At 46.6% G+C, this 21,940-nt stretch overlaps 1 protein-coding gene across 8 annotated transcripts in view; it reads right to left on the bottom strand.

Moving 5' to 3' along the window:
- LOC140385791 (focal adhesion kinase 1) overlaps positions 1 to 21,940 on the bottom strand; it is a 904,772-nt gene that overhangs the window by 492,456 nt on the left and 390,376 nt on the right. For 3 of the 8 annotated variants that reach the window (XM_072468313.1, XM_072468315.1, XM_072468314.1), the window contains exon 1: positions 20,031 to 20,174. The exons of 3 other annotated variants lie outside the window; for them this stretch is intronic. In XM_072468313.1, the coding sequence (XP_072324414.1) occupies positions 20,031 to 20,142 (112 nt within the window). In that variant the 5' untranslated portion in view covers positions 20,143 to 20,174. Of the gene's footprint in view, positions 1 to 20,030; positions 20,272 to 21,940 lie in introns of those variants that run through there. 2 more of the 8 variants (XM_072468321.1, XM_072468316.1) reach the window with 2 other exon arrangements.

Below are 21,940 nucleotides of genomic sequence, written 5' to 3'. Positions count from 1 at the left end.
AGGACAGAAAACGGGAAGGTGGAAGCACCATTAGAACTGGGAGTATTCATGGAAAGCATTAACTCCATGCAGGCGGGGAAGACCCCAGGAGGGACCAGTCGAATTCCCGGTGGACTTCAAAAAAAACCTTGGGTCAGCATTGGCCCCGCACCTGGGAGATGTTCGCAGGCTCGCTAGCTAGGGGTACACTGCCACCAACACGAGCACAAACCTCAATCTCGCTGATACCCAAGAAAGACAAAGACCTGGCTGAATGCAGGTCCTACGGGCCCATTTCGCTGCTCAACGTAAATGTGAAAAAACTGGCCAAATCCTGACCAGGTGACTGGAGAACTGTGTGCCAGAGGTGGTCGTAGAGGACCAGACGGGCTTTGTTAAAGGTAGGCAGCAAACATCGAACATCAAACGCCTGCTGAAGGTCATAATGACCACATCCATGGAGAGAACACCAGAAGTGATCATTTCCCGAGATGCAGAAAAGACCTTCGAAAGAGTAATGAGTCAGGGTCTAGATTAAAATGAAAAAATCACGTACATTTTTCAGAATGAAAAAAATAACACAAGGAATTTAGTGCTCTGTCATGTTGAGGGCAAACTTAAATTTGCTCAAACTCCTGTACCTTAATCAGTGAATGCAATTGTAACGCTCCAATGGAACATCTAGAACGGTTTCACAGATGCTGCTCAACTTCAGGGAGAAGCTCTTTCCTCCCCTGCATTTCTCTCACTGATATGCCTGGTTATAACTCCTGCCCAAGATTATTTCTTTATTCCAGGAGCAGTCTTTATATTGCCCACAAAAAAAAAACATACGGCTTGGAATTCCAGGAAGATTATCAGAAGATCAAAAATTTCAGGCAACAGAAGCGACCACAAAAAGGTATGGTAATAGCCACATGAGCTGAAACTAGGACTGGCAGTGAGAAGAGCCTAAACAACTTGCATTTATATAGCACTTTTAAAATCAGACAACATGAATAAAATTCATAGACAAAGGAGGACTGATTGAGAAGTGTCCAAAAGTTTGTTCAATGCTGTTTTAAGTAAAGTCAAGAAAAATGAAACGGTGGAAGGGTTTAGGAAAATAATTCTTGATTAATAGTTAAAACACAGCTGCCGTTTCCGGTTGCGGCTATGCCTAGGTAGGTCGCACGTTCGGCAGCTCCCGCCGAGAACAGATTTTTGGGCTCTCTAGAGGAGCCCCAACGGCAATTGTTCGACGGCTTCCATTGTGGGAAGGTGACAGCAAGGTCCCCCCCGGCAGTATATGGATTGGACCAGGAGTGGAGCGGTGAAAAAAGTGATCTTGGAGCAGCGAAAAGTGAGAGGGAGGAAAAACATAATGGCGGCGGGTAGAGACCAAGCAGCATGGGCGCAGTGGTCACAGGAGCAGCAGGGGTTTCTTAGACGCTGCTTTGAGGAGCTGAAGACTGAAATGCTGGCGCCGATTGAGAAGCTAGTGGAGATCCAGAAGGCCCAAGGGGCGGCGATTCGAGAGGTGCGGCAAAAAGCTTCGGAGAACGAGGACGAGATCTTGGGCCTGGCAGTGAAGGTGGAAGCGCACGAGGCGCTGCACAAGAGGTGGACGGAAAGATTTGAGGACCTGGAGAATAGGTCGAGGAGGAAGAATCTTCAGATTCTGGGTCTCCCTGAGGGAGGGGAGGGACCCGATGTCGGAACACATGTGAGCACGATGCTCAATTCGCTGATGGGCGCGGGAGCCTTCCAGAGGCCTCTGGAGCTAGATGGGGCTCACCAGATCATAGCAAGGAGACCCAAGGCCAACGAGCCGCCAAGGGCTGTAGTGGTGAGGTTTCACCGCTTTATGGACAGAGAGTGTGTCCTGAGATGGGCCAAGAAAGAGCGGCGCAGTAGGTGGGAGAATACAGAGATCCGAATCTACCAGGACTGGAGTGCAGAGGTGGCTAAGAAAAGAGCTGGTTTTAATCGGGCCAAGGCGGTGCTCTATCGGAAGGGGGCGAAGTTCGGTATGCTGCAGCCAGCGCGACTGTGGTCACGTTCCAGGATCGACACCACCACTTTGAAACGCCTAATGAGGCATGGAGCTTCATACGGCTTGAAAAGTTGGACTCAGATTGAGGGTTTGTTGTGGGGGGATGTTTGCTGTGTTTGCTACGCTTGGGAATGTTCTTTTTGTTAAGGGGATGGGTGAAGGGATTTGATGGGGAGACTGTGGGAGAGAGTGTGCGTCGGTGCTGGAGGGGCAGCCCCCCACGAGGGAAGAGGGGGAGTGGAGGTCCGGGGAGGGGAATTGGGGTAAGGCCGCAAAAGGAGCTGCGCCAGAGGGGGCGGGGGCGGCTCAGGAAAGCGCAGGCTTTTCCCCGCGCTAGAGAAGGACGGGGGTGGGGGGCCGGGGGTGGTGCTGGAGGGGGGCGCACACTGACTGCCAGGGAGGGGGGATTCTCACAGTGGAGGGGGTCGATGGAATGGTGGGAAAGGCCGGGGTCAGCAGGAGTCAGCTGACTTACGGGAGTGTTATGGAGGGAGCAAAAGGGCTAGATGTGGATCTAGAGGGGGGAGGTGGTCGGGGCGGGGGTCTGCTGTCTGGGGGACTGGAGGGTGCGGGAGGTGCGGGCACGTGACTGGCCTAGAAAAGGAGATGGCTAGTCGGCGGGAGGAGCAGCCCCCCAATCCGGCTGATAACTTGGAATGTGAGGGGCCTGAACGGGCCAGTCAAGAGGGCCCGAGTGTTCGCACACTTAAAGGGACTGAAGGTAGACGTGGTTATGCTTCAGGAGACACATTTGAAGGTGGCAGATCAGGTTAGGCTGAAAAGGGGATGGGTAGGACAGATGTTCCATTCGGGACTGGATGCGAAGAACAGAGGGGTTGCAATACTAGTGGAGAAGCGGGTGTCGTTTGAGGCAATGAATATTGTAGTGGATAGTGGAGGTCGATATGTGATGGTGAGCGGTAGGCTGCAGGGGGTGCGGGTGGTACTGGTAAATGTATATGCTCTGAATTGGGATGATGCCGGATTTATGAAGCGCATGCTGGGTCGGATTCCGGACCTGGAGGTAGGAAGCTTGATAATGGGGGGGTGGGATTTCAACACGGTGCTGGACCCAGCATTGGATCGCTCTAGGTCCAGGATGGGTAAGAGGCCGGCTGCGGCCAAGGTGCTTAGGGGATTTATGGACCAGATGGGAGGAGTGGACCCATGGAGGTTTGTCAGGCCCCAGGCCAGGGAATTTTCATTCTTTTCCCACGTCCATAGAGCCTATTCCCGGATAGATTTTTTTGTTCTGAGCAGGGCGCTAATCCCAAAAGTGGAGGGAACGGAGTACTTGGCCATAGCCATCTCAGACCATGCCCCGCACTGGGTGGAGCTGGAGTTGGGGGAGGAGAGGGACCAGCGCCCGTTGTGGCGCCTGGATGTGGGACTGTTGGCAGATGAGGAGGTGTGTGGGCGGGTGCGGGGGTGCACTGAAAGATATTTAGAGGCCAACGACAATGGGGAGGTGCAGGTGGGGGTAGTCTGGGAGGCGCTGAAGGCGGTGGTTAGGGGACAGCTAATCTCCATTAGGGCCCGTAGGGAGAAGAGAGAGGGGAGGGACAGGGAGAGGTTGGTGGGGGAGATTTTAAGGGTGGATAGGAGATATGCAGAGGCCCCCGAGGAGGGGCTACTCAGGGAGCGACGGAATCTCCAGACGGAGTTCGACCTGTTGACCACAGGGAAAGCAGAGGCACACTGGAGGAAAACGCAGGGGATGATGTAGGAGTATGGGGAGAAGGCGAGTCGGATGCTGGCACACCAGCTTCGTAAGAGGGAGGCAGCGAGGGAGATAGGTAGAATTAGGATAGAGGGGGGAATACGGTGCGGAGTGCGGTGAGAATAAATGAGGTATTTAGGAACTTTTATGGGGATTTGTACAGATCTGAGCCCCCAGCGGGGGAAGAGGGGATGCGACGATTCTTGGATCAGCTGAGGTTCCCGAGGGTGGAGGAGCAGGAGGTGGCTGGTTTAGGGGCGCCAATAGGGCTGGAGGAGCTGGTTAAAGGATTGGGGCGCATGCAGGTGGGGTAGACCCCGGGGCCGGACGGGTTCCCGGTCAAGTTTTATAGGAAGTACGCGGATCTGCTAGGCCCGTTGCTAGCGAGGACTTTCAATAAGGCTAGGGAGGGGGGGACCTTGCCCCCGACAATGTCCGGGGCGCTGATCTCTCCGATCCTGAAGCGGGAGAAAGACCCACTGCAGTGTGGGTCATATAGACCGATCTCGCTCCTTAATGTGGATGCTAAGTTGCTGGCAAAAGTGCTGGCTACGAGAATTGAGGACTGTGTCATAGAACATAGAAAAATACAGCACAGAACAGGCCTTTCGGCCCACGATGTTGTGCCGAACCTTTGTCCTAGATTAATCATAGATTATCATTGAATTTACAGTGCAGAAGGAGGCCATTCGGCCCATTGAGTCTGCACCGGCTCTTGGAAAGAGCACCCTACCCAAAGTCAACACCTCCACCCAACACTAAGGGCAATTTTGGACACTAAGGGCAATTTATCATGGCCAATCCACCTAACCTGCACATCTTTGGACTGTGGGAGGAAACCGGAGCACCCGGAGGAAACCCACGCAGACACGGGGAGGATGTGCAGACTCAGCACAGACAGCGACCCAAGCCGGAATCGAACCTGGGACCCTGGAGCTGTGAAGCAAATGTGCTATCCACAATGCAACCGTGCTGCCCTTAAGAACAAATAAATCTACACTATATCATTTTACCGTAATCCATGTACCTATCCAATAGCTGCTTGAAGGTCCCTAATGTTTCCGAATCAACTACTTCCACAGGCAGTGCATTCCATGCCCCCACTACTCTCTGGGTAAAGAACCTACCTCTGACATCCCCCCTATATCTTCCACCATTCACCTTAAATTTATGTCCCCTTGTAATGGTTTGTTCCACCCGGGGAAAAAGTCTCTGACTGTCTACTCTATCTATTCCCCTGATCATCTTATAAACCTCTATCAAGTCGCCCGGGGGTAATTCATGAGGACCAGACGGGGTTCGTAAAGGGCAGGCAGCTAAATACTAACGTGCGGGGGCTCCTCAACGTGATTATGATGCCCTCGGTGGAGGGAGAAGCGGAGGTAGTGGCAGCTATGGACGCAGAGAAGGCTTTCGACCGGGTGGAGTGGGAGTATCTTTGGGAAGTGTTGCGGAGGTTTGGGTTCGGGGAGGGGTTTATCGGCTGGGTCAGATTGTTATATAGAGCCCCGGTGGCAAGCGTGGCTACGAATCGGCGGAGGTCGGAGTACTTTCGGCTGTACCGAGGGACGAGGCAGGGGTGCCCCCTGTCCCCCTTGCTATTTGCACTGGCAATTGAGCCCTTGGCCATGGCACTAAGGGAGTCCAGGAAATGGAGGGGATTGGTCCATGGGGGAGAGGAACATCGGGTGTCGCTGTATGCGGACGACCTGTTGCTGTATGTGGCAGACCCAGTGGACGGGATGGCGGAGGTCATGCGGATCCTAAGGGAGTTTGGGGACTTCTCGGGGTATAAGTTGAATGTAGGGAAAAGTGAGCTCTTTGTGGTGCATCCAGGGGACCAGAGAAGGGGGATAGACGACCTGCCGCTGAAAAGGGCGGAGAGGAGCTTTCGGTACTTAGGGATCCAGGTGGCTGGGAGTTGGGGGGCCCTGCACAAACTCAATTTGACGCGGTTGGTGGAGCAGATGGAGGAGGATTTTAAAAGATGGGCTGTGCTGCCACTCTCGCTGGCGGGCAGGGTGCAGTCGGTTAAAATGGTGGTCCTCCCGAGGTTTCTATTTGTGTTCCAGTGCCTTCCCATTATGATTCCCAAGGCCTTTTTCAAATGGGTAAGCAGGAGCATCATGGGTTTTGTATGGGCAAATAAGATCCCGAGAGTAAAGAGGGTGTTTCTGGAACAGGGTAGGGACGGGGGGGGGGTGTGCTGGCTCTGCCGAATTTATGCGGCTATTATTGGACAGCCAATGTGGCGATGATCTGTAAATGGGTAATGGAGGGAGAGGGGGCGGCGTGGCAGAGGTTAGAGATGGCATCCTGTGTGGGCATGAGCCTGAGGGCGCTGGTGACGGCACCGCTGCCGCTCTCGCCGACAAGGTACACCACGAGCCCGGTGGTGGCGGCAACGCTGAAGATCTGGGGGCAGTGGAGGCGACACAGGGGCGAGGTGGGAGCCTCGGTTGGATCCCCAATTCGGCAGAATCATCGGTTCGTCCCGGGAAGGATGGGTGGGGGATTTCGGAGCTGGCATCAGGCAGGGATTAGGAGAATAGGGGACCTGTTCATAGATGGGACGTTTGCGAGCCTTGGGGCGCTGGAGGAGAAGTTTGGGTTTCCCCCGGGGAATGCTTTTAGGTATATGCAAGTGAGGGTGTTTGTGAGACGGCAAGTGAGGGAATTCCCGCTGCTCCCGGCACAGGGGACCCAGGACAGGGTGATTTTGGGTGTATGGGTTGGAGAAGGCAGGGTCTCGGCGATCTACCAGGAGCTGAAAGAAGAGGAGGAGGCAGCGGTAGAGGAGCTAAAGGGCAAGTGGGAGGAGGAGCTTGGGGAGGAGATAGATGAGGGTCTGTGGGCTGATGCCCTGAGTAGGATTAATTCTTCCTCCTCTTGCGTCAGGCTCAGCTTAATATAATTCAAGGTTGTTCACAGAGCGCATATGACAGGGGCGAGGATGAGTAGGTTCTTTGGGGTGGAGGACAGGTGTGGGAGGTGCTCGGGGAGCCCGGCAAATCACGTCCACATGTTCTGGTCGTGCCCGGCACTGGAGGGGTTTTGGAGGGGGTCTTGCAAGGACTATGTCCAAGGTGGTGAAAGTCCAGGTCAAGCCAAGTTGGGGGTTGGCATTATTTGGGGTAACGGACGAGCCGGGAGTGCAGGAGGCGAAAGAGGCCGGTATCCTGGCCTTTGCGTCCCTGGTAGCCCGGCGGAGGATCTTGTTATTACAGAAGGACGCGAAGCCCCCCAGTGTGGAAGCCTGGATAAATGATATGGCAGAGTTCATTAAGCTGGAGAGGATAAAGTTTGCCTTACGAGGGTCTGTGCAGGGGTTCTTCAGGCGGTGGCAACCGTTCCTAGACTATCTCGCGGAGCGTTAGAAGGAGGTCAGCAGCAACCCTATGGTGGGGGGGTTTCTGTTGGGGGGGGGGGGGAATGGGGGTGGGTGGGGGGGGGCCTTCCCTACGAGTACCTTTAAATGTCATATGGGGGGGGCTATTGTACATGGGGAAACCCAATGCGAATGTTTTGTACAATGTTTAATTGTTGTGTTTGCGTTTCTTTTATCTTCTGTTATTGGGGGGGGGGGGGGGGGGGCGGTTTGTCAAAAATTTTGTTGGAAAACTTGAATAAACATATATTTTTTTAAAACCACAGCTGCCAATAGTGGAGCTGAAGAAAGGCGGGTTTGTAGCATTTGAGAGGATGGGGTAATTAATGGTCAAGGGCGTACAGAAAGGCAAGGCCTTGGCCAGGCACAAAGATGCAAGTTTAAATTTGAGGTAGTGGAGAATCATAAACCAATCCAGGCCACTAACGGCTGATATGTGGGCTGGAAGCGAAGTGGATTATCCAGACAGCAGCAAATGAGCAGTTGCAATATAAGGTCGTGTTGAAACAGGTGATTTTCCACAGAACAAAATGTACATGTGCATACTGAATGCCTTCAATACAATATCAGGTTACTTGGAGAGGAAGAACACGGCATAATGGATTTACTTTTATATGGGCTTCAACAGCAGAAAGAAACCAACATTAAAATAAACACTCATTTATTTACCCAACAAATTCCTATTTGCAAATATAGGCCTGAGTAAACAAACATTGGAAACAAAGACCTGACAGGCTTAGTCCAGCACCAATTGAAGGGTAAATGGAGGCTAAAAACAGAAGTGGAAAAGAGAAAGCAAAAGGGTGGATAACACTGCAACTTGAATTGAGCGAGGCTTGAAGAAAGCCAGATAAGAAGCAAGGTGATGTCACTAAGACTACCGTGACATCGAATAAGATGACCAAAATCTGTCAACTTGGCTCCCTGGATTACATATATGTACAATTTCTCAAATAACAACAGTATTTAACAATAACCATAATCTCCAATCGAGTACAAAATATATGCAGAGGATGAAAGAATAAAATATATATCAATGCCCCTTAACAGCATCAAAATCTGCAACGGATGGGTCTTAAATTCATAATACAGAAAGAGTCATGGGTAACTGAACTATATAATTTGTTTGCAAAACCAATTACCAAATAGGTGCCTTATTTGAAAGGAACGACTAACCCACTGCAAAAACAAATTGAAACCAAAAGAAAACTTAATCGGAACATAGAAAAATAGGAGGAGCAGGCCATTGTGCCCTTTGAGCCCGCTCTGCCAGTCAGCAGGATCATGGCTGATCCTCTAACTTCAGACTCTCGCACTTTTCCCTTAAACCTCAATATCGTTCGAGTCTAAAAGTCCATCTATTTCCTTCTTAAAGGGATTCAGTGACTTGGCCTCCACAGCCTTCTGTAGTAGAGAATTCCATATGTTCACATACCCTGTGAGTGAACAAGTCCTCCTCATCTCAGACCTAAATGGCCCATCCAGTATCTTGAGACTGTGGCCTCTTGTTCCAGACCCCACAACAAGAGGAAATATCATCCCCACATGCAGTTTGTTCAGCCCTGTCAGAATCTTTCAATGAGATCACTCTCATTCTTCTAAATTCCAGTGAATACAGGCCCAGTTGACCCAATCTCTCCTCATACAACAATCCTGTCAACCCAGAAATCAGTCTGGTGAACCTTCGCTACACTCCCTCATTGGCAAGTATATCCTTTCTTAGGTAAGGAGACCAAAACTGCACACAATACTCCAGGTGGGTCACACCAAGGCCCGATACAGCTACAGGAAGATATCCTTACTCCTGAAGTCCTTTTGCAGTGAAGACCAACATACTATTTGCCTTCCTAATTGCTTGCTGCACATTCATGGTTCCTTTCAGTAACTGGTGTACAAGGACACCCATCAACATTTCCCAATCTATCACCATTTACATAATACTCTGCTATTCTGATTTTCCCGCCAAAGTGGATATCTTCGCACATATCCATGTTATACTATATTTGTCATGCTTTTGGCCATTCACTCAACGTATCTAAATCACTTAAAGACTCTTAACATCCTCCTCGTCACCCACATTCCCACGAAGTTCCATGTTGTCTGCAAACTTGGAAATATTACATTTGGTTCCCTCATCCAAATCATTGATGTATATTGTGAATAGCTGGGGCACAAGCACTGATCACTGCGAGCTCCCACCAGTCACCACATGCCAAAAAAAAACCATTTATTCATACTGTTTCCTATCTGCTAACCAATTCTTAATCCATAGAATCATAGCATTTATAGTGCAGAAGGAGGCCATTCTGCCCATCAGGTCTGCACCAGCCCTTGCAAGAGCACCCTACTTCAGCCCAGGCCGCCACACTACCCCTGTAACCCAGTAACCCCACCTAAATGTTTGGTTACTGATACTAAGGGGCAATTTAGCATGGTGTCAGGTGGATGCACCTTTAAGAAATGGGTGTTCATCAAATAGCTTCAGTGATGTCAGTGTGTGGGTGGAGCTGGGCTGTCTGTCTTGTCTTGTTACTTTCGTTTTGAGCTGTGAGCTGCAGTGTGTCTTAGTTTCGCTTTCAGTTGGAGAGCTGCATTTGAAGCAAGCAGATGTATTTTGGCCTCTCTCTCTTCATGAAGTAGAATGTCTCCTGATCACTTGATGATTTCAAAGTAATACCAGTTTCTGTAGAGAATTTAAACCGGCTGTCTTTGTAAAAAGGGTTTAACTTATGGATGTTGCTAGAAAAGGTATTAAGGGTTATCAAGAGAGTACTGTATCTTTTGGGGGGTTATCAGGATTGGTTGTTGATAAAACTGTGTGTTTATAAAATGTTAACTGGGTTCATAGAATAAACATTACTTTGTTTTAAAAATACTTTTAGTTCTCTGTTGCATCACACCTGTAAAGTGGGCCCTTGTGCTCCCCATAACCAAAATCTATTAAAAGTTGTGGGTCAGGTGAACTCCATGATACACTTTAGGGTTCTCTAAACTCTGGCCCATAATAATGGCCAATCCACCTAACCTGCACATCTTTGGACTGTGGGAGGAAACCGGAGCATCCAGAGGAAACGCACACAGACACCGGAAGCCGGAATTGAACCCGGGTCCCTGGAGCTGTGAGGCAGCAATGATAACGAATTTCCCCCAATTCGAGACCCAGGAATGGATGCTGGAGGATGGAGAGCAAGGAGTCTTAACCTCCTAAATCTTTTGAAAATATCAAATGTTGTTTGTAATTTACATTCTTCTGAAGTCTAAAGTTTAAATTCTAAAGTTCACCCCTTAAGCAGGGTTTTATGTTTCAGGATGACCAAAATAATTACTGAAAACTAAATTTAAAAAAAAGATAGTTTATTGGAGGCATATCAAATAAGTACAGGCAACGAGAACAACCAAAGAACCATAACAAACAAATCATGAAGCAGTCGCGTGTCACATAGCACTGTAATAATATGACATGGTAAATCCACCATATATACAAACCCACCTCACCCCCAGAGAGTTTTTTTTTCAACCAAAATATCCCTCAACCCGCCCCTTCCCCCAAATAAAAGATAATTAATATATCCCTCAACCCCCACCCTCCCCGGCAACTGACGTTTTAGTACTTCTTGAAGAAGTCAATGAACATCTTCCCCCTCGTGGAGAATCCCTCATCCATCCCTCTAATGGTGAACTGAATTTTTTCTAAGTGGAGGAATTCAGCTAGGTTCTGCACCAAAGTCCCAACATTTGGCAGTTCTCGGGACCCGCCAATTCAGGAGATTCCTCCTCCCTGCTAACAGGGAGGCAAATGTCACCACATCAGCTTCTTTCCCCACCAGAGCATGTGGATCGTCAGATACTCCGAAAATTGCTACCACGGGGATGATGTTACTTCCAATCCCAATACCTTTGACAGTACATTGGTAGCCCCCGCTCCAGAACTCAACCAATTTTGGACACGCACAGAACATGGTTCGCCGGAGACCCTACACACCTCACACACTGGTCGCCTACTCCCGAGAAGAATCGGCTCATCGTGGCCGTCGTCGTAGGTGCACGGTGAACCATTTTGAATTGGATAACGCTTAGTCTGGGGCATGACAAGGAAGCATTTATCCTTTTTAGTAACTCTTTCCAAATTCCCCCCCCCCCCCCCCCCCCCACAACCACCCCCCCAGGTCAGTTCTGCACAGACGACGGAGAGCTTGCCTTTCCCATTCTCGTCCTCCGATAAGAGCCTATCCTGTAGTCCCGAGGGTGGCAACATGGGAACGAACTAACTGCTTTTTCAGAAAGACCCTAATTTGAAGGTACCTGAACCAATTTCCGTTAGGTAGCTGGTAAACCTCCGCCAGCTCAGACACATCTGCAAATTTCCTTCCGATGAACAAGTCCTCAAAGCATCTAATCCTTAGCCAGTCCCATTCCCTAAACCTATCGTCTAGCCTTGCTGGGACAAATCTATGGTTATCTCAAATTGGGGCCCTCATATACATGCCCTCCATCCAAAAGTGCTGCTGGCACGGATTCCACACTCTTAGTGTAGAGATTACCTCTGGATTTGATGAGTATCTATTTTGCGAGAACGGCAGAAGTGTCGAAACCAGTGCTCTCAAGTTAGTCCCCTTACATGAGGCTTCCTCTACCCTGCCCCATACCGATCTTTGGTCCTCTCCACTTCAGGACCATGACGATGATTGCAGCCCAGTAATAATTCCGTACGTTCGGGAGCACCAGGCCACCCCCTTGTCCATCTCTCTCCAGGAAAGCTCTCTTGGTTCAAGGAATCTTCCCTGCCCACACAAAGTTCAGGATCAGCTTGTGAACCTTCTTAAAGAACGATTTGGGGAGGAGGATTGGGAGACTCTGGGCAGCACGGTAGCATTGTGGATAGCACAATTGCTTCACAGCTCCAGGGTCCCAAGTTCGATTCCCGGCTTGGGTCACTGTCTGTGTGGAGTCTGCACATCCTCCCCGTGTGTGCGTGGGTTTCCTCCGGGTGCTCCGGTTTCCTCCCACAGTCCAAAGATGTGCAGGTTAGGTGGATTGGCCATGATAAATTGCCCTTAGTGTCCAACATTGTCCTTAGTGTTGGGTGGGGTTACTGGGTTATGGGGAGCGGGTGGAGGTGTGATCTTGGGTAGGGTGCGCTTTCCAAGAGCCGGTGCAGTCTTGATGGGCCGAATGGCCTCCTACTGCACTGTAAATTCTATGTTAATTTCAGCAGAACCACCAGCTCGCCCAGACAAGGACAGTGGCAACATTTCCCATCTCTGGAAATCCTCCCACATCTCCTCCACAATTCTCGTCAAATTTAACTCATGGAATCTGGCCCAATCACGTGCCACATGTACCCCCAGATGTCGGAAACTCAATCTTACCAAACAAAATGGAAGCTCACTCAAACTAACCTCTTGCCCTCCGGTGCCAATAGGGAATCCCTCACTCTTTGTCATGTTGAGCTTGTAACCAGAGAAGGTGCCAAACTTTCAAAATCTCCAATATCCTACCGAGGCACTCAGCCCAGACTGCTCTACTCCCTCCACCCTCAGCCTGTGTGCATGAATTGAGATAAGCTCTCCCCTAATCACAGCTTTCAGTGACCCTAACTATCTATCAGTGAATGTCTTTAAGACATAGACAGAAAGGTTCTTGATTAATCAGGGGATCAAGCGTTATGGGAGAAGGCAGGAGAACGGGGATGAGAAACATTTTAGCTATGATTGAAAGGTGGAACAGACTCGATCGGACAAATGGCTTAATTCTCCTCCTATGTCTTATGGTCTTATGAGCTCTCCCCTAAGCACAGTTTTCTGTGCCTCCCACGTCATACCGGCAGAAACCTCACCCGTATCATTGTAGTCCAGAATAGCCCCTCTATCCTCTCACAAACTTCTTTATCTGAAAGAAGACCTATGTCCAGCCTCCACCAGGGCCTCTCTGCCCGGAAATCCGCCATCCAGGGCGGTGGGTGATCAGACAGCACAATTGCTGAGTATTCCGCCCCAGCCACTCGTGATATCAATGTCTTGTCCATAACAAAAAAGTCTATCAGGGAATAACCCTTATGGACAGGAGAAAAGGAGGAGAACTCCCCCGATATGGGTCTCTCAAAGCGCCAGGGAGCTATCCCCCCCCCCCCCCCCCAACCCAATAAGCTGTATAAACCCAGACAGTTCGAGAACCATCAGCAACATCTTCCCGGGTCTAGAGCACCAACAGTGTAACTTTGGGTCTGGCACTGTGTTAAAGTCTCCCCAAGAATCAATCTGTGAGTATCCAAATCTGGGATCAATAGCAGAACCCGCCTCATGAATTCTCCATTATCCCAGTTGGGGGCGTAGATGTTGCCAGCACCACGGGGAAACCCTCCAACCTCCCCCTCACCAGCACAGATCTACCACCCGGATTGGTCACAATCTTTCCGACTGTGAAAGCCACCTTCTTGCTGATCAACACAGCCACCCCTCTCATCTTCGTGTCAAGCCCCGAGTGGATGGAGTAAGTGGGAAGATCTCGGCCACATTCAAAAGATGTGCAGGTTGGGTGGATTGGCCATGCTAAATTGCCCCTTAGTGTCCAAAGGTTAGGTGGGTTACGGGGATAGGGTGGGGTGCTCTTTCGGAGGGTCAGTGCAGACTTGATGGGCTGAATGGCCTCCTTCTATAATTCTATGTGCAAGAACAGCTCATACAGGGAATCTTTCAAACAAGGCTTTATACAATCAAAATCTTAAATATTTAAATGATGTCATAAATCACGAGTGAAGACAGGACACTTTTGTCATGTGCTGTAGACCGGCCGATATGAATGATGCACGACAGAACATCTAGTTTAAATAATTTATTATGAAACAACTGCGTGGTAAAGATAACTCGAATAAATAAATAACTATTATAGAGCTACTGCAAAATACATCTATCCACCAACACAACTTACTCCCAACAGCATCGAGGCAGAGCCGCATGATGAACTTACACTGCCACCTGCTGGTCGGAGGTCATGTATAAATATTATATATAGAATTGCTTTATGCATATCATCACAACTTTATAACAACCATTTTAATCTATGGATTACACAATTCTTTTCTTATCCTACACATTACTGTTTACACTATTTAAGTTTTGATTTTTAGATTGACTTTTAAATTTGTGTTTTTATTACCATGCATGAGCATTTCTGTGCTGACACAGATTTTCATATAAAACAGAACTGTATTTTTTTTGCAGGTTTATCAAAGAACATTAATCAGGTACCCAAAACATATTTGTGCAAAATTTAAGATATGCAAGTGAACATAGCAATTACAGGACTATTAGTCTCCGATAGTGGACTGCCTCGCAGTGACAAAAAGCATTGGTTAATATGTGTGCTGTCAGATAGTACAATACAAGGAGGCCATTCAGCCCATCAAGTCTGTACCAGTTCTTTCAAAATGCAGAATTAGTACACTCCCTGCTCTTGCACCTTATCCCTGAAATTTCTTCCCAATTTCAAGCATATATCAAATTTTCTTTTCAAGGCTACAAATGCATCGGTCTTCACCATCATTACAAGCAGTGCATTCTAAATCCCAACCACGAGTTGCACAAACACATTTATCTCTGGCTCTTTTGCTAATCACTTTAAAGGCTTAAATCCATGGTTACTGACCCATTATTAATTGAAAACAATTTATCTTTATTTACTCTACATCTAAACCATTCATGATTTTAAAAACCTCCAACAAATCTCATGTACTTGGCAAACAACTTAGGATTTTCCATTATTTTACCTGCCAGTATACTTTCATGTTCCCTTTTTGCTCTCCTAATTTATTTTTTAAGTTCCCTTTTGTGCATTCTATACTTCTCTCAGGGCTTCTGCTATTTGGAACCCTCGATATCTGCCATAACCCTCCCTTTTTCTCCTTATCCAATGCTGTGTATCCCTCGATACTCAGGGTTCACTGGATATGTTGGTCCCACCCTTTTTCTTGACTAGAACATGTTCATAGAATTGGTTATCATAGAATTTACAGTGTAGAAGGAGGCCATTCGGCCCGTCGAGTCTGCACCGGCCCATGGAAAGATCACCCGATCTAAGCCCATATCTCCACCCTATCCCCATAACCCAGTAGCCCCATCTAACCTTCTTGGACATAAAGGGCAATTTAGCATGGCCAATCCACCTAACCTGCACATCTTTGGACTGTGGGAAGAAACCGGAGCACCTGGAGGAAACCCATGTAGACACGGGGAGAATGTGCAGACTCCGCACAGACAGTGACCAAAGCCAGGAATCGAACCTGGGACGCTGAAGCCTAACCACTGTGCTTCCATGCCGCCCCTGTACTCTCCCTATTTCCTTCTTGAATGCCTCCCACTGTTCTGTCACAGATTTACCTAAAAGCACCCAGTCCACTCTGGCCAAATCATAACTGATCTTATTAAAATCGGCCAACCCCAATTTAGAACTTTGATCTCAGGCCCATCCTTGTTCTTTTCCATAACAATCTTGAATCTAATGGAGTTATGATCACTGTCTGCAAAATACACCCCCACTGATACTTCAATCACTTCGGCTTCATTACCTAAAATTAATTCCAGGACCGTCCCCTCTTTGTCGAACCTTCTATGTATTGGTTTAAAATGTTCTCCTGGATGCATTTTAAGCATTCCACTCCCTCTAAACCTTTCACACCATGGCTACTCCAGTTAATAATGGGGAAGTTGAAATCCCCCTACCCTATTATTTTTACACTTCTCTAAAATGTACCTACATATCTGCTCTTCTATTTCTCTCAGACTGTTAGGGGGCCTGTAGAACACTCCCAGCAATGTGTTTTTAAGTTCTACCCATGTAGCTTCAGTTGAAGAGCCTTCTGAGGTGTCACACTTCCTTACTCTTAAATGATGCCCTGAAATAAATTGCAACAACCCACCTCTTTTACCTTCTTCTCTTATCTTGCCTGAAGATTCTGTACCCTGGAATATTGAGTTGCCAATCCTGCTCCTCTTTCAACTATGTCTCAGTGACAGTAATAACATCATACCCACATGTTTCAATTTGTGCCCTCAATTCACCTGCCTTGTTCGTCATAGTCCTTGCATTAAAATAAGTACCATCCAATCTTGCCAAACTCTCTTGTGACAAGGCATTTCATGCCTTCCTGACTCACATGATGTCTCTTCTACTTTTGGCTGTGCATCTATCCCTGCTGAACCTTCTCTCAGGATTTCAGCCCCCTTCAAAGTTTGTTTAAGCCATCCCCAACAGCACTAGCAAACCTCCCTGCAAGGACACTGGTCCCATTTCGATTTAGGTGCAAACGGTCCACCTTGTACAGGTCCCATCGTTCCTAAAAACGGTCTCAATGTTCCAGAAATCTAAAGCCCTCCTTCCTGCACCATTTCTCCAGCCACGCATTCATCTAGACCAACCTATTTCTGTACTTACTAGCAGGTGACACCGGAAGTAATCCAGAGATTACTACCTCTGGGTCCTGTTTTTTAATCTACTTCCCAGCTCCCTATATTCCGCTTTCAGGGCCTCATTCCATTATCTATCTATATCCTTGGTACAAATGTGTATCACAATATTGGTCTGTTTGCCATCCCCCTTCATTATGCCCTGCAGCCGTTCAGTGACATCCCTGACCCTGGCAACATACCATGGTGGAGTCTCTTTTGTGGCCACAGAACGTCTGTCTGTTCCCCATACAATTGAATCCCCTACCATTGCAAATCCGACGTTCTTCCACCTCCCCTTTTGTGCAGCAGCTCCACCCATGGTGCCATGAAGTTGACAGCCACTGCTTTCCTCTACACAGTCATCTTTCCCAACAGTATCCAAAATGGTATATCTGTTAGAAAGGGGGATGGCCACATGGGACTCATACACTACCTGCCTTCCTCTATTCTGCCTGATGGTCACCTATGCCCTCTCTGTCTGATCAACCATCACCTGCAGTGTGACCACCTCACTGAACGTCCTATCCATGACTTGCTCAGCATTGCGGATGCTCCACAGTAAATCCAGCTTCAGCTCCGAAATATGGTTAGCCAGTAGCTGAAGTTGGACACACTTCCTGCACAACTGAAGCTTCCATTATTTGCCACATTGCGCAGGAGGAGCATATCACAGGTGCAAGCTCTCCTACCATGACTACTGAAGCCCCCTATTAACTCCCTTTTTTAACAAAAAATTATGCTATACAAGAATACTATTTACTTATCTCCCTTACACGAACTAGACTTCCCTTACACTACTTTGTTTACTTATATTACTTCACTGCACCGGCTCTTGGAAAGAGCACCCTACCCAAGCCCATACCCCCACCCTATCCCCATAACCCAGTAACCCCACCCAACACTAAGGGCAATTTTTGGACACTAAGGGCAATTTAGCATGGCCAATTCACCTAACCTGCACATCTTTGGACTGTGGGAGGAAACCGGAGCACCCAGAGGAAACCCACGCACACACGGGGAGGATGTGCAGACTCCGCACAGACAGCGACCCAAGCCGGGAATTGAACCTGGGACCCTGGAGCTGCGAAGCAATTGTGATAACCACTATGCGACCGTGCTTCCCTCAATCATCTGCAAACTTAACTTGAAATTTTGCCCTGCATGTCCAGGTTCATCAAGAGCTGTGACCTTAACCATAAGGAACACCATTGTATACTGTTCTCTGATCGAAAAACAATTTCCATCGAGAAAGTCAGAAATGAAGAATTTTCTCTCCCAGAGGGTCACTAATCTTCAGAATTCTCTACCCCAGTGAGGAGTGGAGGCTGGGCCATCGTATATATTCAAGGCAGAGCTAGACAGATGATTTTTGATCCACAAAGGAGTCAAGGATTGTGGGGTTTGGGGGATGACTGGCAGAAAAGTAGTTAAAGCCACCATCATGATCTTATTGAAACGCAGAGTGGTCTTGAAGGGCCAGATGGCCGACTCCTGCTCCTATTTCTTATGTTCTTACATCCTTTTATTCATTTACCACTGCTCTTTGCGTTCTGTGCCTTAACCAATTTTGTAGCCATGCTGTTACTTACTGTCCCTTTAATCTCATGAAGCTCATTCCTGCTAACGAGTCTATAAACATTATCAAACACTTTTGGAAAGTCTAAATAAACAGCACAACATCAAACACATTACTTTCATCAATGCTCTGCTTTACTTGAAAGAACTTAATCATGTTAGTTAAGCACAACTTGCCTTGAACAAAACTGTGCTGGCTATCATTCATGTTTATCCAGATAACATTTAATTTTGACCTGAATTATTGCAAACGCAGCACTCGAGTTGAACTCCTCATAGGAACCCCAAGCTATAAATGTTCATCATAATTACTCCCTCTGACCATTGAATCAGAGGAAAATATTAACCAAAATTGATTTCTCCTTGTTAGAAACTGGAATCCCATCTCCACACCCGCAAAACCTGTTGGCCAACAGATAACCTGAAAACTTATTTTCATTGATGTACTACAATTTCATGCTGAATAATTAAATTCATAATATAATCTCCAGACAGATTATCAGAATTTACTTTGCAGGAGAGAAAAGAAACACATGTTGCCAAACTTTTCAGGACAAATGTATGAATGCCACATTTCAAAGGACCACAATGATTTATACTATGGGAGGCAAGGGTTACAAGATGACCGTTGTCATGTAGAAAGCAACAGGGAACTCCAGGCTTCCCAAGCTCCCAGGTAATTCAAAAAGGCACAAGAATTGAATATATTCCTTTTCTTGGCAGAGAACAGGTCCCTGCAAACCGAAGTCATTTCTGGTAAGTGTAAATAAGCCGCACACAAGCTTGACTGATTGTCTTAATTTGGTTAGTGTAGCGGTTAACGCACTCGGGATTATTCAGCAAGTGCTGCTAATCTCAGAACCACATCCAACAGCCGATGTTTTGTTTTGGATTTTGAAAGTACGGCTGGTTGAGAATGGTCTGTACTCTGCCAACTGCTAATAATCGAAGGAACATACAGTTTGATTAATTAGCCAATCGCTGGGATTTATGGCATTGCAACGGTACTAAAATGCAGTGGTTATGTAAACGGTATTTTCCACTAACAGGATGCTGCCATCAGTCCAGAAAGACATTGTGCCTACCGTAAGGTTGCGCAATGAACTGTATGAATTTCAGTGCCACATTGGAGTTAACATGCATTCACAACTATTCTTGATGCGTGAGCAAATTAGGCATGTTGTAATTTGCATGGGATTACCATGAAAGTGTTGAAACTTTTATGACCAAGGATGAATTAATGTGCATCAAAAGCACTACAGCAGCAGACAATAATAGGCAGCAGCTGTTGCACCTCCTCCCATAAAATACCACAACATTGTACGTAGATGAAACAGCTGAGTGCTTTGTGTTCTTCAGTTTGGTAAAGATTATTGAACATCACTGCCACATTTGAGATTTTAGATTTAGATTTAAAGAGGCGAAAATACCAGCTGCAAATTTCCAATCCTCAAATAAAAATGTTTTCGTAGAAAAGGTGAGGTCATCCAGCATACTGGCCCTTTAATCGTACGGAACACAAGTAATGTGCTGAACCTGGATTCCCGTGTGCAAGATGTCAGATTCAATCTCCGTTATGCAATCAGTGTAAGAAACCCAGGAAAAGAAAGCACCTTTCTACATAGCGGGGATCTCAGCTACTGGTTTAATCAGAAAGGCTGCCCCCCCTCCCCCAATCAGTCGGGGTATGGTGATTGGGTGCAAGCCAAAAATATATTTTACTCCATTCACATTTATGGCTGAATAACAATGCAGATTCAACTTGCACCTTAAAACAGAATCTTGAACTAGCCAATATTTTTTTAATTCAGCAATGTTTAACAACATAGTGAAAATCTTGTCAATTTACTTGAAATTTTTGAAATATGACTAAGTCCTTGATAATAATACCTTCTGCCACGAGAGGTTTAACTTCTACCCCGTTTCTTGTTCGAGCACCCCAGCAAATACATGGCATGTAGGATTCTGATGGGGAAGGAGGATCCTTCTCGTTAACAATCATAGATAATGTTTAGAATAATTAACTTCACTTTCAAAAAATAAATCAACGGGCCTCAGAGCTTTCGTCCTGTCGCATTACATTCTTGCAGTCAAACTATTCAGAAACCAGCCAAACATGAATCATTGTAACCTGGAGCTTTTTAAACGTCACAAGTAGTATACTTCCCAGTTGTAACACTGTCTGCATGTTTGACCACGATTTTACAGTGACGGTATTTGCACATCCCAAAGAGACCGCCTCCAGACTACGAAGACATTGCATGTTAGTAAGTATTAGATTGCACCATGTGAGTATTTGAAGTTCTGATTGGCTCAAACGCCACTAAAACAATTAAGAGTTGCAATACACAGGAACTCCTGCCAAATACTATTCAGTGAGGTGGGGCACCACAGGAATGTTTAAGTGTTAATTTCCTTAACCCTTTCAGGGCTTCAACAGCAGAACAAAATGAAACAAGGCAATTTGTTTTAGTTTGGGTCAGTCCTCAAAAAATATATATTTCCTATTAGATAAACACAGCATTTACTTTTTTTTAAATGAACCATAAGAGGTTTGTACACAGGAACAGCAAGTAATTAAGAAGGCTAATGGAATGCTATCATTTATTACGAAGAATTGAACATACAAGTAAGGATGTTATGCTTCAGTTATACAGGGCATTGGTGAGACCACATCTTGAATATTGTGTGCAGTTTTTGATCTCCTTATTTAAGGACGAATGTGAATGAAATAATTGGAGGCGTTACGGAGGTGGTTTGATAACTGGAATGAATGGGTGGTTTTATGAGGAAAGGTTGGACAGACTGGGCTTGTTTCCATTGGAGTTTAGAAGCGTCAAGGGTGACTTGTTTTAAGGATGTAAGATCCTGAATGGTCTTGACAAGGTGGACGGGCATAGGATGTTTCATATTATGTGAGTCCAGAACTAGGGGCACTCTTTTAAAATTAGGAGTCGCCCTTTTAGGACAGATTAGAGAATTAATATTTTCTCTCAAGAGGGTTGTGAGACTTTGGAACTCTTTATCTCAGAAGGCAGTGGAAGCAGTGTCACTGAATATTTTTAAAGCAAAGGTAAATTGGTTCTTGTTGGGCAAAAAATCCAATGTCATTGGTAGATGGGAATGTGGAATTCGAAACACAAACAGATCAACCGTGATTTTATTGAATGGGCAGGCTTGAGGGGCTGAATGGCCTGCTTCCATTCCTATTTTGTATGTTCATAAACACTTAACAAAATGGATGGAGGAATCAATCATGCTTAATCGCCTGCTCCTTTAAATATTTACGAAACTAACCCTGGTATGTTTTCATACCATCTATTGCTGCTGTGTCCCTGAGCAGTCTACATCACAGTCATTGAGATGTAACAATAATCTCAACCATCTAAATCAAGATTTAATTTATCTGCTCAATGAACCAAAAAAGGGTCCTGGAAATTTAAAACAAAACAGAAAATTCTAGAAACAGTCATTTGTGAAGAGAACAGACAAGATAATAATACAGCTACTCACCATTTTCCCAGTCTCCATGACAACGTTTTTATATTTGCATCAACCTACCACCCATAAATTTAAACTTTCAGAATTTATTTTTGCCTTTATTCCCAGGATTACTTTTACTTTACCCTCCTTTCTTTTCACCTGTTATCCCTCTCTCTTATGGTCTAGGTAGTGCTTGCCTTGAGGCGAAGGTTCAGTTTGGGTTGTATATTTCAGGATACAATGAAACTAAATCATACCAACTTAATCTGGTGTCAAATCAGCACACAATTGTTAAAAACTATGCTTGCAATTGGTGA

Source organism: Scyliorhinus torazame, chromosome 11, assembly GCF_047496885.1.
Source record: "Scyliorhinus torazame isolate Kashiwa2021f chromosome 11, sScyTor2.1, whole genome shotgun sequence".
NCBI lineage: Eukaryota > Metazoa > Chordata > Chondrichthyes > Carcharhiniformes > Scyliorhinidae > Scyliorhinus > Scyliorhinus torazame.
This window is presented reverse-complemented; position numbering and strand designations above follow the sequence as displayed.